Source organism: Kwoniella pini, chromosome 3 (assembly GCF_000512605.2).
Source record: "Kwoniella pini CBS 10737 chromosome 3, complete sequence".
Taxonomy (NCBI): domain Eukaryota; kingdom Fungi; phylum Basidiomycota; class Tremellomycetes; order Tremellales; family Cryptococcaceae; genus Kwoniella; species Kwoniella pini.
In genome coordinates this window covers 371527-387928 of record NC_091718.1, presented here as the reverse complement: position 1 = coordinate 387928, position 16402 = coordinate 371527, and the positions used below count along the sequence as shown (strand labels likewise).

General features: G+C 39.1%; 5 protein-coding genes across 5 annotated transcripts; 2 read left to right on the top strand and 3 right to left on the bottom strand.

Annotated features, from left to right (window-relative positions):
* Positions 1 to 256: 256 nt before the first annotated feature.
* On the top strand, positions 257 to 5733 carry I206_102347 (uncharacterized protein; the record flags this gene model as incomplete). Its single annotated transcript, XM_019154456.1, has 10 exons — positions 257 to 535; positions 595 to 3738; positions 3814 to 3914; positions 3975 to 4080; positions 4141 to 4383; positions 4456 to 4610; positions 4674 to 4940; positions 5021 to 5154; positions 5236 to 5402; positions 5512 to 5733. 10 exons carry the CDS (start codon positions 257 to 259, stop codon positions 5731 to 5733), a joined length of 4818 nt encoding a protein of 1605 aa, XP_019011859.1.
* Positions 5734 to 6452: 719 nt separating this feature from the next.
* Positions 6453 to 8507, bottom strand: I206_102346 (uncharacterized protein; the record flags this gene model as incomplete). The annotated part of the gene is made up of 3 exons (XM_019154455.1): positions 6453 to 6501; positions 6614 to 7699; positions 7783 to 8507. 3 exons carry the CDS (start codon positions 8505 to 8507, stop codon positions 6453 to 6455), a joined length of 1860 nt encoding a protein of 619 aa, XP_019011858.1.
* Positions 8508 to 10194: 1687 nt separating this feature from the next.
* On the bottom strand, positions 10195 to 12652 carry I206_102345 (uncharacterized protein; the record flags this gene model as incomplete). The annotated part of the gene is made up of 4 exons (XM_019154454.1): positions 10195 to 10662; positions 10722 to 11119; positions 11213 to 11349; positions 11427 to 12652. The coding sequence occupies 4 exons, from the start codon at positions 12650 to 12652 to the stop codon at positions 10195 to 10197; spliced, it is 2229 nt and encodes a 742-aa protein (XP_019011857.1).
* A 705-nt stretch (positions 12653 to 13357) lies between these two features.
* I206_102344 (riboflavin synthase, alpha subunit) lies at positions 13358 to 14171 on the top strand (the record flags this gene model as incomplete). Its single annotated transcript, XM_019154453.1, has 3 exons — positions 13358 to 13372; positions 13424 to 13735; positions 13812 to 14171. The coding sequence occupies 3 exons, from the start codon at positions 13358 to 13360 to the stop codon at positions 14169 to 14171; spliced, it is 687 nt and encodes a 228-aa protein (XP_019011856.1).
* Positions 14172 to 14325: 154 nt separating this feature from the next.
* On the bottom strand, positions 14326 to 16290 carry I206_102343 (uncharacterized protein; the record flags this gene model as incomplete). Its single annotated transcript, XM_019154452.1, has 6 exons — positions 14326 to 14644; positions 14727 to 14847; positions 14921 to 15385; positions 15457 to 15983; positions 16060 to 16153; positions 16227 to 16290. The coding sequence occupies 6 exons, from the start codon at positions 16288 to 16290 to the stop codon at positions 14326 to 14328; spliced, it is 1590 nt and encodes a 529-aa protein (XP_019011855.1).
* Between the last annotated feature and the right edge of the window lie 112 nt (positions 16291 to 16402).

Below are 16402 nucleotides of genomic sequence, written 5' to 3'. Positions count from 1 at the left end.
GAGATCGAAGGAAAGCGTAGTTGAACTTCTAAAAAAAGGAATATCTCACTTCTCGTTCAGACATCTATCTGTGTTTGTCCACTAGAATCGATTTGTGTTCGTATTAGCGGAAAAAGGGAAGGTTCGGTATCTGTACATAACGGACTGAGGCAAGTAAACCCGGGAAATTGTATAACTATCATTTTAACATCTGTATCAAAATCAACAAATCCTATTCTTAGTCATCATCGCGCTCTCAATCTAAAACTCCCTCAAAATGGCCCTACAGGCTACCTTTGAAGCACTCAGATCCCATAAAGAGCCTATCTATCGATGTTCGTGGCCTCTTCAAATATCATCTCAGGAGAGAGATTTGGATTTCACGCAATGCTTCGAACATGCTGTATTATTGCCTGCTCCCCTTGTACTTGCTATCCTGATCGGAACCGCCCAAATCTTCAGCATATCAAGGCGGTTGAAGAAACTTCAGGAACAAGGAGGTCTGATATGGCAGAACAGAACAAAAAGGAATGAGAGGATATGTACTCTCAAGCTGGTAAGTCAATTTGTATCAGAATCGCAACGCTGCGCTAAATATCGGATGTCTGGTTGTAGCATCTCCTCTCAGCATCAGCTATCTTCACCTTAGTATCATTGGGCTTATCTTTCGCTCATGTCCGACAACATATACTCTCGACTATCCATTATGCCTTACTGCTCCTGGCTCAGCTCACTTTTATTCACCTGACTCAATTAAATCATCACACATCCCGAACTTCCTCAACCTTGATCCTTCTATTCTGGCCTGCGTACTTACTTATCTTCTTCATTAGACTGCGAACCATGATTCTCACTGGTGATCTTAGCAGCCACTTGACATCAACACTTGCAGGAAGACTGATTATCGCGAGGGAATCATTCTGGTTTCTTAGTCTTGTGGTTGGTCTCATCGGATTCCTCTTCGAGCTATACAGTCCTGAAAAGAGATGGAAAAGGTTCCGAGCGCCGTGGTCGAAGAAGGGCAAAATTGCTTTAGCAGAAGATGAAGAAGATGACGAAGAAGAGGCTCTGGACGGCGTGGACAGTCTGGATGGCGATGGATCACTTTATAGAAATGGGAAAAACGAAAATGGAGATGTCGAAAGCCCTATATCAACCGCCAACATATATGAAAGGTTAACCTTCTCATGGTTGACTCCTCTACTTTCTCTTGGAACTAGGAAATTCTTAGGCGAAGAAGATATGTGGGCGTTACCTTCGGAAGATTCCGCCGAATCGTTATCAAGCAGATTGACTACCTCTTGGCAGAACCAAGTCGATGCTGTGAAAGATGGCAAAAAGAAGAAACCGTCTCTGACTTTGGCGATCATCAGAGCGTTTGGAGCTCCTTACTTCGTTGCTGGTCTTTTCAAGGGTTGCTACGACATCTTGAACTTCCTCCAACCTCAACTGCTCAGACTTTTACTCAGCTTCGTTTCCAGCTACGGAACCGATCACCCTCATCCACCTGTAGCAGGTTTCGCAATCAGTATTCTCATGTTCATTAGTGCCAATGTAGCCACCGCTATTCTACATCAGTATTTCCAACGATGTTTCGAAACTACCATGCGAATACGAGGTGGTCTTGTCACCTTGATCTACCGCAAAACGTTTGTACTGAGCAACGGCGAGAAAGCTGGCCGAACAACAGGAGATATCGTCAACCTCCAATCGGTCGATGCTGTCCGAATTGGTGATGTATGTCAATACGGTCATATCGCCTGGTCTGGTCCTTTCCAAATTCTTATTGCTTTCATATCCTTGTATAGATTGGTCGGTTGGCAAGCTTTCATGGGTGTTGCAGTGATGATTTTCAGTCTTCCAGCGAATACCATTCTAAATAGAATTAACAAGAGATATCAGAGGCAAATGATGAAGATCAAGGACACTCGTACCAGGACCATGAATGAGATCTTGAATAACATCAAATCTATCAAACTGTATGGCTGGGAGAAATCGTTCGCCGACAAGATTTACGATATCAGAAACAACCAAGAACTAAAAATGCTTCGAAGAATCGGCATTAACCAGGCCTTTGTTAACTTCATATGGCAAGGTACACCTTTCCTCGTCGCCTTCTCGACATTTGCAACCTTTGCTCTCACAAGCGGTAAACCTCTGACAAGTGAGATCATCTTCCCCGCTATCTCCTTGTTCCAACTGCTCTCATTCCCCATGGCAATGTTCGCAAACATTATCAACAGTATAATCGAAGCTTCCGTATCGCTGGGTAGATTAGAAGATTTCCTGTCCGGTGAAGAACTTGATCCAAACGCTCGTACCCTCATTAGACCTTCTGAAGATCCTCAAGGTGGGCCCAGACACGGTGATGCGGTTGTCTCAATCAAGAACGGAGAGTTTAGGTGGGTTGCCGATTCTGAACAACCTACACTCGAGAACATCGACCTGGAAGTTAAGAAAGGTGAACTTTTCGCTATAATTGGTCGGGTTGGAGACGGAAAATCCTCATTGCTCGGATCTATGTTGGGTGAAATGACACGGTCGGAAGGGTCTGTCACTATTCGAGGCGAAGTTGCCTATTTCAGCCAAAATTCCTGGATTCTCTCTGCAACAGTCAAAGACAATATTGTCTTCGGTCATCGATTCGATCCCACGTTCTACGAAGAGGTTTTAGAAGCATGTGCGCTAAAACAGGATTTGGCTATCTTACCTAGTGGAGACAAAACGGAAGTTGGTGAGAAAGGTGTATCACTTTCCGGTGGTCAAAAAGCTCGAATCAGTTTAGCTAGAGCTGTTTACGCCAGAGCGGACTTGTACTTGCTGGACGATCCCCTTGCTGCTGTCGACTCTCATGTTGGCCGACATATTTTCGATAAAGTTATAGGACCAAACGGTATACTCAAGGGCAAAGCTCGTGTTCTGTGTACCAATGCTGTCACCTTTTTACCTCAAGCTGATCAAATTGTCATGCTTCGAAGAGGTATAATCTTAGAACGTGGACAATACGACGAAGCTATGAATAATACCTCATCAGAGCTGTACAAACTCATTACTGGATTAGGCAAACAATCCGCTAAATCTGAAGAAGAGTCTGATGGATCGAGCTCACCAACCGTGATTGACGAAGAAGAAGATGAAGAGAATTCAAGCAACGAGAAAGAAGAAGAGGCTGAGATTGATGACACAGCTTCTTTGCGAAAGCGACAGGCTTTCCGAAGGATGTCTACTGCTTATATGAGACGATCATCCGTAGTCTCCGTCAGGCAAGCAAAGAGGGACGCTGTCAGAGATTTAAGAGAATCTGCTAAACCTAAAGAACATAGTGAAAAGGGCAATGTCAAGAAAGAGGTATACAAGGATTATATCTCAGCAGCATCCAAAATTGGTGTAGTCATCTTCTTGGCAGCCATGATGTCTGGACAAGGATTAGGTATCTTATCAAATTTCGTGCTTAGATCATGGGCATCACTTAATACCCAATCGAATGATACTACGAATGTGGTCAAATACTTAACAATTTACGGTATAGTTGGAATATCAGGATCAATCTTGAATGTTGTTTCATTTGCTACACTTAAACTTGTAATCGCTTTGAACTCTGGAAGAAAACTACATGATAGAGCTTTTGGTTCTCTGATGAGATCCCCTCTCAGCTTCTTTGAACTCACTCCTACTGGTCGAATCTTGAATCTATTTTCGAGGGATATTTTCGTCATTGATGAAGTTTTGATCTTTGCTCTTGGATCCTTCTTCCGAACTGTAAGTCTCAGACTCTTGGTTTGACGCTGAACGCCATAGGTGAGATGACGCTGATGAGAACGTTACGACATGCAGACTACTCAAGTCGTTGGTACCGTTGCAGTTATTGCTTATGGTGCTCCTTTCGTACTGCTCGTCTTCATTCCTCTCGGATTCCTCTACCGAATGGTCATGAGGTGAGTGTCCATATTGCCGCAAACCGAAACGAAACTTGCTCAATGTGTCATTGATTACAGATATTACCTTGCTACTTCTCGAGAGTTGAAGCGACTCGATGCTGTCTCTCGATCACCAATTTTCTCATTCTTCGGAGAGACCTTGTCAGGTCTGCCTATCATCAGAGTGAGTTCTGCGCGAGGTTGTACATTCCTGATTAAATGCTGACTTTGTGTAACGATGCAGGGATACGGCCAAAAGGGAAGGTTCATCGCTAACAACGAGGCTCGAATTGATCGAAATCAAGCTTGCTACATGCCCGCCATGACCATAAACAGATGGTTAGCCGTTCGACTTGAATTTTTGGGAAGTTGTTTGATGTTCTCAACTGCTCTCGTTTCGGTCATTGCCTTGATCAACTACAATTCGGTTGATGCTGGTTTAGTCGGTTTGTTGATGTCATACACTATCAGTGTCACTGGTACACTTGTGAGTTTGAGTACCACTTACATACGATCTTACATTAAGCTGAAGCTAATGTTACGCGCTTTACAAAATTAGAATTGGCTTGTTCGAAGTGCTTCCGAAGTCGAGCAGAACATCGTTTCTGTGGAAAGAGTACTGGGTTACGCCAATCTACCAAGCGAAGCACCAGACTTCATTGAGGATAAGAAACCTTCCAAGAATTGGCCCGAACAAGGAGTAATTGAATTTGAGTGAGTATACCCACCTTTTACCGAATATTGAGAACTGTGTACTCATGCTCGACTGACGATTAGTAAATTTTCCATGCGATATCGACCCGAACTTGAGCTTTGTCTACGGGAAGTTTCAGTCAAGATCAACGGAGGAGAAAGAGTAGGAGTAGTTGGACGTACAGGAGCCGGAAAATCCTCTTTGACTTTAGCTTTATTCCGTATACTCGAAGCTGCAGGTGGGAGAATCACGATCGATGGTATTGATATATCTACAATTGGTCTGCACGACTTGAGAAGTGTAGTTTCAATTATTCCCCAAGATCCTCAATTGTTTGAAGGTAGTTTGAGGTGAGTTTCGTCTTTCTTGACCTTCCCTGCGTCGAAATGTTGCTCCGCGAGGACCGGGATTGATAAAAGATCTGTTATAGGAACAACATCGATCCTACTAATGTATCTTCCGATGCTGATATTTGGCAAGCTTTGACTCAAGCTCATTTGAAAGATCATGTGACGGACAATATGGGTGGTAGTCTGGACGCAGAGATCACTGAAGGAGGAAGTAGTGAGTGAATTCCTTCTTTTCTCATTCCCCTTTCGATACTCTCGGTTGAATGAAAAGATGGCTGACTAGACATATTCTCAGACCTCAGTGCCGGTCAAAGACAACTAGTCTGCTTTGCTCGAGCATTATTACGAAAAACCAAAATTTTAGTTCTAGACGAAGCAACCAGTTCGATTGATCTTGAAACTGATGAAGCAGTTCAAGACATCTTGAGAGGAACAGATTTCAAAGGTATCACAACCATCACAGTGAGTCAGAATGATTTGAACCTGAAACCGGTGTTTCTCTCTTATAACGTTCGCTTTCGATTTTACTGACTTCGCTTTTTTGCTTTTTCTTTTTTTTTCTTTTTTCAAGATCGCTCATCGTATCAATACTATATTGGATTCGGATAAAGTTTTAGTAATGTCTGATGGAAAAGTAGCAGAATATGATAGTCCTGAAGTACTTGTTGAAAGAGAAGAATCATTATTCGCTTCTTTAGTAAAAGAATCTGGATTGGGAAAAAAAGAAAATTCAACTTCTAATAGCGCTTCTAAAGTTGCTAGTAGAGCTACATCTGTAAAAGGCAAAGATTAAAGATGTTAAACGTAATTGAAGTAATCCACTAAATATCAGCTTGGGGCTTTTTTCTCGTTATCCTAGGAGAAATATTTAAAATCGTTCATTATACCTTATTTTATGCAATTTTAGTATACCCACCAATCCATCCATCTTCATATTGCAAATTTGCGTAAAATGCTTGTAAGCGGATACCGATCGTATTGATGGTATAATACGATAAATACGATGAATTGAATTTTAAATTCATTCGTACCATTCCTATGATATCCTATTGTGGAAAGATTAAACAACGTATAAATATAATCATGACTGGCTCCAAAATGTTATACAACTGAGTTTAAATGAAAAATAGGACATGGCTTTTTTGTTTTGACAAAAAGGAAATCACAGATCAGCTACACCTGAACTGGGTAATTTTGTTTGAACAAAGGTAACGAAATATTATTACAAAAATGTGATACAATTTCTGGTTAGAAGTAATGACAAGCAAATATGAAACGAGATTTTCTGTTTAAATATCAAGCGTGAAAGGAACATAACAGAATTCCAACGATTTGAGATAAAAGCAGCCGAGATTTATATTTTTCTTTTGAAAAATTGCACAAGATCGATGGAGTGCGATCTTTCAACATTTGTCTTTTGTGTGTTTTGACACTATTACTTGATTTTTTGGAAAAAGAATCGTACTTGTTATTACGCTCTTAAATACAGAATCTTTTTGAAGGACAAATTGATCACTTGTGTCGACTGATCACTTCAACACCAGCCGCACTGGATGTTGTCCTGGACAAAAAATCAAGTCAGCGAATATTCCGAGGATATACAATTCGAAGATGAGAAACACGGATAAGGTAACAGAGGAAAGCGAGGAAAGCAGAAGAAGATGTAAACATACCTGATATCAATCTCTTCATCTTCATCATCGTCGAAATCACCATCATCTTCTTCTTCTTCGGCATCATTATCGTCTTCATCACTTCCATTCTCATTTATTGGACTTTCTTGGCCGAACGGGTCAATCATTTGATGTTTATTCTTATTTGTATGTGTAGCTTTATTGGAATCACTTGGTATTCTCATAGCTTGGACCACATGATCACCTTCTTTCCTTTCATCAACCAATTCACCTGAGTTGAAATTGGAAATTGGTTTACCTACTCCAATGTTAATTTCAGACGAATTAGGTGGAGTAGGTGTCATTCTTTCTCCTTTTGGTCCAACATCGAATACATCACTCATTGTATTCGTCCGTTGTTGTAAATGAGTTTGAGCTTGTGGTGAATGTAGATTATGTTCCGGATCTGATATTTTGATGATTGGAGTAGGAGGTAAATCCGTTGTGGCGATAGCAGGAGTTTTAAGATTAGTATCAAGTCTTGAAGCTTGACCTTGTGATTGACCGCGTAAACCCAGAGATGAAATTGATGATTGACTTGAAGACAATCCGACTCCAATACCATCTTTACCGTCTGTAGGTGACTCATCGCCTTGAGACCTTTCAGCTTCTTCACGTTCTTTGCTTTCTTTCTCTTCCCTTTCTCGCCTTTGCCTTTCTTCCCTTCTTCGTTTGACCCAAGCCATACCTCCACCATCATCATCATCTCCCAAAAATCCCTTGTTACCACCGCCTGTCTCAGGAGCTGTTTGGGGTGCTGCATGACTCGATCCCCATTCTACAAAGGCAGGTTCATTTCTCTCCCTCAACCTCTTTTCTCTCTCCGCTGCTTCGCAAGCACGTCGAGATCCATACACTCGTCCATTCATCAATTTGATCGGTGTTGTTCCAGGTGAAGTACTTCGACGCGAGTATGAGGGAGTTCCAGGTTCCAGAGATGAATTACGCCTGTGGCCTGAAGAACCTGGATTCGTGTATGATCCAGTTGATGATCGTTGAGAAGAAAGTAAAGAAGTGACCGTTGGTGGAGACGTTCCTTGCATCGTATTCTTACGTTCCGTCTCGGCTGTCCATCGAAATGGCGAACTGGAGGGGACGTAATCGATTCAGTGTTTACTGTTTCGTTTTTGGGTTCAATCGAGAAGGGCAGAGAGAAAAGGATCACTTACGATCCAATAAATCCACCTGTACTGACACTTTTCTTGAGGGGTGCACCTTGACCGTAACCGAGGACATCGTCTTTCTCTTTATCTTTGGTTGAGGACATTGGATTTTTACCAGTCAATAATTTCTTAGTTCCTTTCCAACTACTTCCTAATCCCATCGTTTTACTCCATCTTCTACCACCTTTTCTATTCTCATCTTCCTCATCATCTTCTTCACCTTCTTCATCTTCCACTCCGCCATAAATTTTCCTTGCTTGCTCAGTCTCGTCAAACTCCTCATCATCAACTGCATAACTATCACCTTCATCTACGTTGTGATCTTTTATAGATAACTTGCGCGTCTCTTCCCCATTTTCTCCAACTTGATTTGTCCATGCTATATTTCTACCTGTGCTTAAACTTCTAGGCCTTCTAGGATCAGGTAAAGGTGCAAATCGAATTTTCAATGCTTTATTAGTTGGACTTTGAATTTGAGAAAGGTTAAACCCCTCCGTGATTAGGTTAGGTGAAGGAAGGGGAGATGCTGAGTTCTCTTCAAGAAGAGCACTCGAAGGATCAGATGGTATTCGAGTATGTCCTGACAGTGCTGTATCAATAGATAAAGTAGGTTCAGATGCCCGATGAACGTTGATAAGGATACCCCCTCGCGGTGCGTTATCTGCCGAAGAAAATGCCGGATTGGAAGGAATGAGTAAAGAAGGTGTTGTAGGTGATACACCTAGTGACATCTTGGAGACTTAAGCGAAAGTGAATATAATGCGCCGATGCGTTTCGAGCTGGTCTGTTTCGTTCAGTATACAGGCAGCTACGACTGTGGTGGCAACGTTATCGCGTTTGGTGCAAGTCAGATGTTGTTGGCAGTGGATATATTTGTGATAGAGCTTTATTTTGGTAGACAAGTGATGTAAGATGTTTTCTGAATGATCGGTACTAAGTTGTCTGAGATGACCTGAGTGGATGAGGAAGAGTCGTCCTGTTGTTGTGGTGAGAAACCCGGTCTATACGCCTTTTACGTTGAATAGTTGGTTTCGGGAAATGGTTATACCGGTGTTTTTCCTTTGAGTAATTCGACTAAATATCTATGATTCAGATTGAACTAGTTATATACAACTGATATGAGTAAGTGAGATATGATGTACAGAACAAGTATCAATGTTGTAGGTCAAGATGTTATCAGAGTATGATTTACTTTAGACTGTGGAGTGATGTCAGAGTTTGTTGTATGATTAATTATAGTCACCCTAGACTTCCTTTTGTTTTTAGATTGTTATGATAAAGTTATAAGCTAAAGAGAGAACACCTGACCTCCACTAGTAGATCTAAAATATCCGATTTCTTTTTATGAAATAGGATCAAACGTGTATCTCTATTTGTTGAATCGTACTTTAGGAGGACTTGCTTGGCAAGAGAATTGAAATGATAAGGATGTTTGTATTGAATGATGCCGTATCAATTAAAATGATTCGTAAGGCGAATGTATGACTTTGATAGAGTAATCGGTGGCTAATAAATGCCAAGACAATGGAATCTATCTAATATTGCACAGCAAAGATGAAATTAGAATCTTAATGCTTGGCTCCTTTATTGTACAGACTTTCTTGTGTTGATTCTATTATATGATAGTTATATAATGAAACAAATTGTTGCACCATTCCTATATAATGTCAAGGATACCAAAGCCGTAGTCAACCGGTTACTCTGTATATTACCATATGTCGTCTTTTAGCGTGATTTATCCTACCAGTACAAAGTACGAAAATGATTAACCGGCGCCGGTACGATAAATCAAAGCTGAGTAGATATCCTTCCCGTTCTCAAGGTATGTATTACAGAGAACGCCATAAGGGAGAAATAATCATGTCATGTTATGATTCCGAGTTGTACGAGTACAGTTGCGGTGATCGCTTTTTAGTTCAGGATATATAAACGTTTTCCCTGGATCTAGGGTAAACACCAAATGTCATCGTATAAGCTTTAAATACCAGGTTCAGTCATTCTTTTCAAGTGCATACATCTAGTGAGCTGAAGAGCACGATAGATGAGAAGATGGACTTTTGAGCAGCAGTTAAGCGTTGTGCAGTCGTCTCAAGAGCTCTCGGCCTTTACGCGGTAAAGCGCTTCATGTTTTATCTCTTCATCATACAAAACCTGAACGTTGAACTCAAGGACACAGAATGTATCGCTTGGGTCGCTTCGGTGATGCAGCATGACTACCTTTAATCAAGGAACCATCACTAACTCTTATCTACCATCAACATTCCATCAAGCTTATCTCCTTCATTGTCGGTCAATGCGATACGCACAAAAGCGCTTTATCATGTCGTAGATGAGTATGAATCAATTCATACTAAATGAACGACAATTGATCATCTATAAACCCTGTATACCCAAAAACGTATATGGACATTATTGACATTATATTCTTCGTCTCTTATTTCCAGTGGTCAAAGTTCTCATAACTCTTCTACTTTCTCTTAACCTCTCTTGTTCTCTTTGTATAATTTCATCAAATGTTAGTTCAATTAATGCAGGCGAATATTCATCTCTTTCAAACCAATCTCTCCAAACTCCATTTAAACCTTTTGTTTTACCTGTTGAATATCCTCTTCTTGTTGTAGCTAAATTAGTTCTTGGATGATTACCTGTTTTTTCAAACTTGATTTGTTCTTCGGGATGAGTTTTACCAAATATATCTAATTCTAAAGCATCTTTTTTATGTTTTAATAATTCTTCATGTATTGACCAAGTTATCAATGGAATTGCTTCTCCTGTTAATCCTAATTCTTTACAGTACTGTTTTGCAAACACCAATGGTGGTAAAGTTGATGATAAATCCCATTCTATCCTATCTCTCAAGATATGAGTATAAATCTGAACGTCAAGCTAGAAATATCAAGGCTTAGTAAGTCTATCTTTAGAATATCACCATAAACTCCACTCACATTCACAATAATCCTGCAATCAGCTTCTTCCCATGACTTTTCTTTCTCCTCCTCTTGCTCTTCTTGCTCTTGCCCTGCTTGCTCTTGATCTGCAGTGTCTGCGCCCCCGGTCGGTTCTCCCGTGCTTCCTTTGACCCCACCACCATTTATCTCGACTGTCTCTACATTCGCATCTAATGCCATATCACCTCCCGGCGTTTCTACTTCATCCTCTTCTTCGCTACTCCATACCACATCATCTTCTTTCGCTTCTTCATTCGAGATGTCGATCTCTAAGGTATTTTGCGATTCTTCAAGTTGATTTTTTATCAATTCTGAGATGGTCGCTGCGTAATCTCGCGAAATTGATACATCGTCGCAGAATACTTGAGCAAATTGTATAGGATCAATGAAGGGTTCTGTGGCATAAGACCAGAACGATCAGCCGCGCGATACACAGCACAATTACTGCTGGTCAGAACGTTCACGAACAGACCGTCGACAAGACTCACCATTTATATTCCATAAAAATCTATCTTTTATCCTAATACCTTGAATATTGGGATCCATATTCGGTATATCCAGATCGATAGATATGGGCACCAGCAATTCCGGTCTGTCTGCTTCTTTCTCAAGCAATTCTTCGGACCTGTTCATCATACCTTCAGTTTTTCCTTCGTCCGGAGGTCCAGTCTCTGTGCTTAGAAAATGCAAAGGGTTACTCACATTATGGCATGTTTCGTAACTCTCGCATTTGCGCTTCTCACTCTTTCAGCAGGAGTTCTATCACCTAACCAAGTCCAACCTTTATCCATTTCTTCTCTTTTCCTTTTAGCTTTTCCAGCTTTCATTGCTAGTTGATGATCATATCCACCTACTACTAAACCACTTTCTCGTCTTGATGATCGGGTTGGGGCATGACCTGGTCTTCTCCTCGATCCATAATTATCATCATCTGGATCAGAATCAGGTTCTTCTAATTCAGAAAGTTCTTCTTCTTCATCTTCGTCTTCTTCTTCATCAACATCTGATGCATCTTCCGCATAATTTACTCTACTATTTGTTCTCCTTCCTGTATTACTTATTCCAGGTCTTTTAGTTGAATTTGGTATTGGTGAATCATATCTTGGAGTAGATGCACCTGAACCGCCTCTTGGTATCGAAGATAATTCCCTTTCTTGTTCTGCATAAAAAGCTTCTCTCTCTTTCGAGCCTCCAGTTATATGTTCTGGCTGAAGTAAACTCGTTATACCTGTGCGCAATCTCGATGGATAAGTCGTATACAATCCTTGACTTGTTGGAGGAGTATTCAAACTTGGATCATATGTTTTCTGTCCGGGTGGAGCAGCAAAATAAGGTAAAACACCTGGAGGATATGTTTGTGGATGATAATAAATTACTGGCTGTTGAGATTGAGGTTGATATTGAGAACGAGATGATGGTGGGATATTACCATTCACTTGACGTGATTGGGATGAAGAATAGTTCATAGCATTTGAATAATTAGATGATCTCGTAGGTGTAAATTGGGAATAATTTGATGGTCGATGGTTGTTCTGAGCTGTTACTTGTTGGTATGCTATTTGAGGGGCATTCGGACCTAAGTTAGGATTGAATACAGGGAAAGGATGTTGAATATGAGCAGGGACAACCGGGTATTGACCAATTGGGAATGGTGGAGATGCATGAAAATATGAATGTGTTGTCGAGGTGTGTTGGGGAATTGGTGCGTATTGAGCATGAGGATGCACGTATTGTACGCCCAACGGTGCATGAGGAGGGGGTATGGGATATGGGTTGAATGGTAACGGTGGTTGGACGTAAGGGTTCATAGCATGTGGAGGATAAGGGATTGAATTCGAAGCAATGATGGATGTTTTACGTGACGAAGGTACAGTATTTGAGGGCCATCCAGGAGGTGGGAATGAGAATTGTTCGAGTTTCGGAGGCATTGTTATAATAGATGTATAGGTCAGCTCATCATTCGAATGAAGGTATTTCTACATGATTTAAGCATATATGAAATGATTGAAGATGCATGAGATAAAAAGGGGGAAGAATGACGTACGCTGATAATTTTTTTGATTGTTACCATGATTCTGAAACAAGCTATTATTTAAGTTTGATGGGAGTGAAGGTATTGAAATTGTAGAGTTGATTGGATTTTGTTGTTGTTGTTGTGGCGTACTATTATAACTTTGACGCGACGGTCTTTCTCTGTTCCGCGTAGTATAGGACATCTTGTCGAATCATAAATTCACGACTTCGACTGAATCTCTTCGGCTTCTCCTGCTCTCGTACTATTGACAAAACTACAAGAAGGTAGATATGCAAAATAAATGATAAAGGAGGAATGAAAAAGTCAATAAGGATCTATTGCTACGCGAAGAAGGAGAACATTGTTTTAATGGTGTACTAAATGAGGGGTCAATTTGAATTTCTCAATATTTGTCACTTATTCGCTGAAAGCCGACGGGAGAGGTTGAAATGGGGTGTCATACATCATCAGTAACGAATGAGTAATCCGAAGATCTATACATATATAAAACCTATTTACACCGTGACAAAACCTTGGGAAAATAGCCCAATCGATAACCAAAATATAGAATAATTCACTTGAGAACAACTCTACCGGAACCCTGTCAAAACCGATCAAAATGTTTACCGGTCTTGTAAGTATCATTGCGATCTTCTATTAAGCCATTATGCTAATTTCATTACAGATCGAACACATAGCAACAGTCTCTTCAATCCAAGATCCCTCTTCTTCTTCTTCCACATCGAATTCAAATGAAGGATTCATTATAACACTTAATGATTCAGCAGCTATATTAGATGATTGTCATATAGGAGATTCAATTTGTGTTAATGGAGCTTGTTTAACAGTAATTGAATTTGATAAAGATTCTTTTAAAGTAAATTTAGCACCTGAAACTTTAAATAGAACAAATCTTGGTGAATTAAAAATTGGAGATAAAGTAAATACTGAAAGAGCTATGAGTGCAAATTCAAGATATGGAGGACATTCTGTTCAAGTGAGTTGAAGTTCTTTATTATTATCATTTTGAAATTATATATTTTTTATTAAAATTTATTTTTTGGGTATTATAGGGACATGTAGATTCAACTGCTAAAATAATTTCAAAAAAACCTGATGGAGATTCAATTAGATATCAATTTAAATTAAATGATGAACAATTAAATTTATTAAATTATATAATTGAAAAAGGTTATATAACAATTGATGGTGCTTCTTTAACTATAACAAATGTAAATGAAAATGAAAATTCTTTTGGAATAATGTTAATTAAACATTCTCAAGAAAAATTAATTTTAACAAATAAAAAAATAAATGATAAAGTAAATATTGAAGTTGATATTACTGGAAAATATTTATTAGGTAGTATAAGTAAAATTGAATCTATTGTTGATAAATTATTAGAAAAAAAATTACAAGAAAGAGGATTGTAATTTAGATAAATTAAAATTCTTTAATAACTTAATTGTTTTGCATTTTTTTCTAACGATTGTAATGATATTTGGGTAATGAAAATCCCTGGCAAAGGATTATAGGTGCATGATTAGAAACAAAGTTAGAAAATTTATGCTCAAACTTCTATACGTCCTACTCCTCACTAATTAAAAAATCTTTTATTTCATCTCTCATTTCATTCCTACCCATTTCATGCCTTCCATTTAGATTCTGCTCGACCCAAATTGGCAATTGCACCGGAGTAGCCTCTTCCCTTATCACTTTCGAGACGACCGTGGGCGGTGTGAAGGTGGTCAAACAGGCGTAACATAGCAACGTAGCCAGGCGACCTTGTTTTCCTTCATCAAGTCCTTGATCAATTTCGGACACGACGGTCTCGACATTGGCCTTCGAAGGAAGAGACGTAAGAGCTGTCCGCGATTTCCATTCTAGTGCATTTGGGTCGACGGGCCTAAGGGTATGGAAAAAAAATATCAGCGATTAGCGCAAAAATTCATCACATGCTAATATTGCCATTTGTATTCACAACTCACATTTGACAAACAGGACAAGAAATTCCCTTTTGTTTTTCTCCCGTAAAAGTCAATTTATCTCCTGTTCGATTTATCGTTGATACAGTCGCTGGATGAGTGACTCCGAGATTAGCTATGAATTCTGTTGATGCCAACAAACAAATGTCAGCTCAATGGCCAAATCAATCTAAATTATTGAGTGAGGCGGAACTTACGCTCTGTCAAACTTTCCAAACTCCTTGTATGATCTTTTCCCCTTGAATCCTTCTTACTTATAGGACCTGAATAATCCCACTTTCTATCATTTCTCACTATACTGTTCAAGCCTTTCAGATGTGTATATATAGAAACTTCCTTGATTGTGATATCTTTCATAGGTTTCAAGATTGTGTATTTCGAATACGGTTTATTGGTAACTGCCAATTCTAATGGTAAGGTATAACCTTTACCTAATGCTGTACCACTTATCAATCGCTGAGCTTGTCTTGTAGATGTCTCTCCTAGTAATACATGTGATACGTTTGGTATGATATCTGACGTAACTGTGATTAAAGAGTTCAAGATGGAAGATAGTAAAGATGGTCGAGAAGCTGGAGGAAGAGTTGCTAATATCGAACGAAGTTGGTCTAGAGGCGTGGAAGTTGAGCTTGAAGATGAGGCAATAGGGAATATGGGTAGGTCTGAAATTGTAACACATGAATGTTTTAGCTTTTATTTATTCAACGTCATCAACTTGAAGATAATAGCTTACCTGGATTTTTCAAATCAACAGCAATACCACTTGATTCAAACTCTTTTTCTTCAGACAATCCAACAATCTTCCTAATTTTGTTCTTTAAATTCGCATCATATACATCATATGCTTTAAGTCCTATCCATACTAATTCATTTTCTTTACTTTCAACCCATTGTTTTAAAATATCAGAACGATCTTGTGAATTAGAATCATCTATTAAATCTGAAAAATCAACATGAATGATATAACCTTTATTCCAAACAGGTTGTTTTTCTCCTTTTGTTCTATCAATTTTTTTATCATCTCCTTTTCCTATATATTCTCTTTCAATTAACATATTTAAAAGTGAAATTGAACTTGATCCACCTGATAATCCAATTAAAATTGATCCATTTGTTGTATCAGGTCTTGTTCCACCTTGATTTAATGCTATTCTAGATTGCTTTTTATCTTTTTCTTTTAAATTTAATGCAGCTTCAGTTTTTAGAATTGGATGTAATGTTCTAATGAATCGTGTAAATAATGAATATTCGAAACATGGTCTATAGAACAGATTTAAATGGTAAGTCGAAATCGTTGTTTGATCTTAACTCAAAATTCAGAATGTATTTTACTCACTTGCAATAAGTTACATTCCGTATGATATACATACTTTTTGATTCTCTACATTTTTGACAAAGGGATTTATCGAATCTTTGTATTTTCTTTTTACCTATTGACAGAATACAATTGATCAAACTTCCTCCTAAGCTAATAATGGATGTAATCCGCACATGAATACTTACGAGGCATTAAAGCTTCCCCTTGTTCCTCTGTTGCCAATCCATCAGGTATATCTCCGCAAGACATGTTGAGTGATTCTACTGAATACCTGTACTATTCCAGTCCTACCAGATATTTGACTAGTATACTATAACTTGCACAGTATTAATCAATAAATTAAACCTCGATTGATTAAATG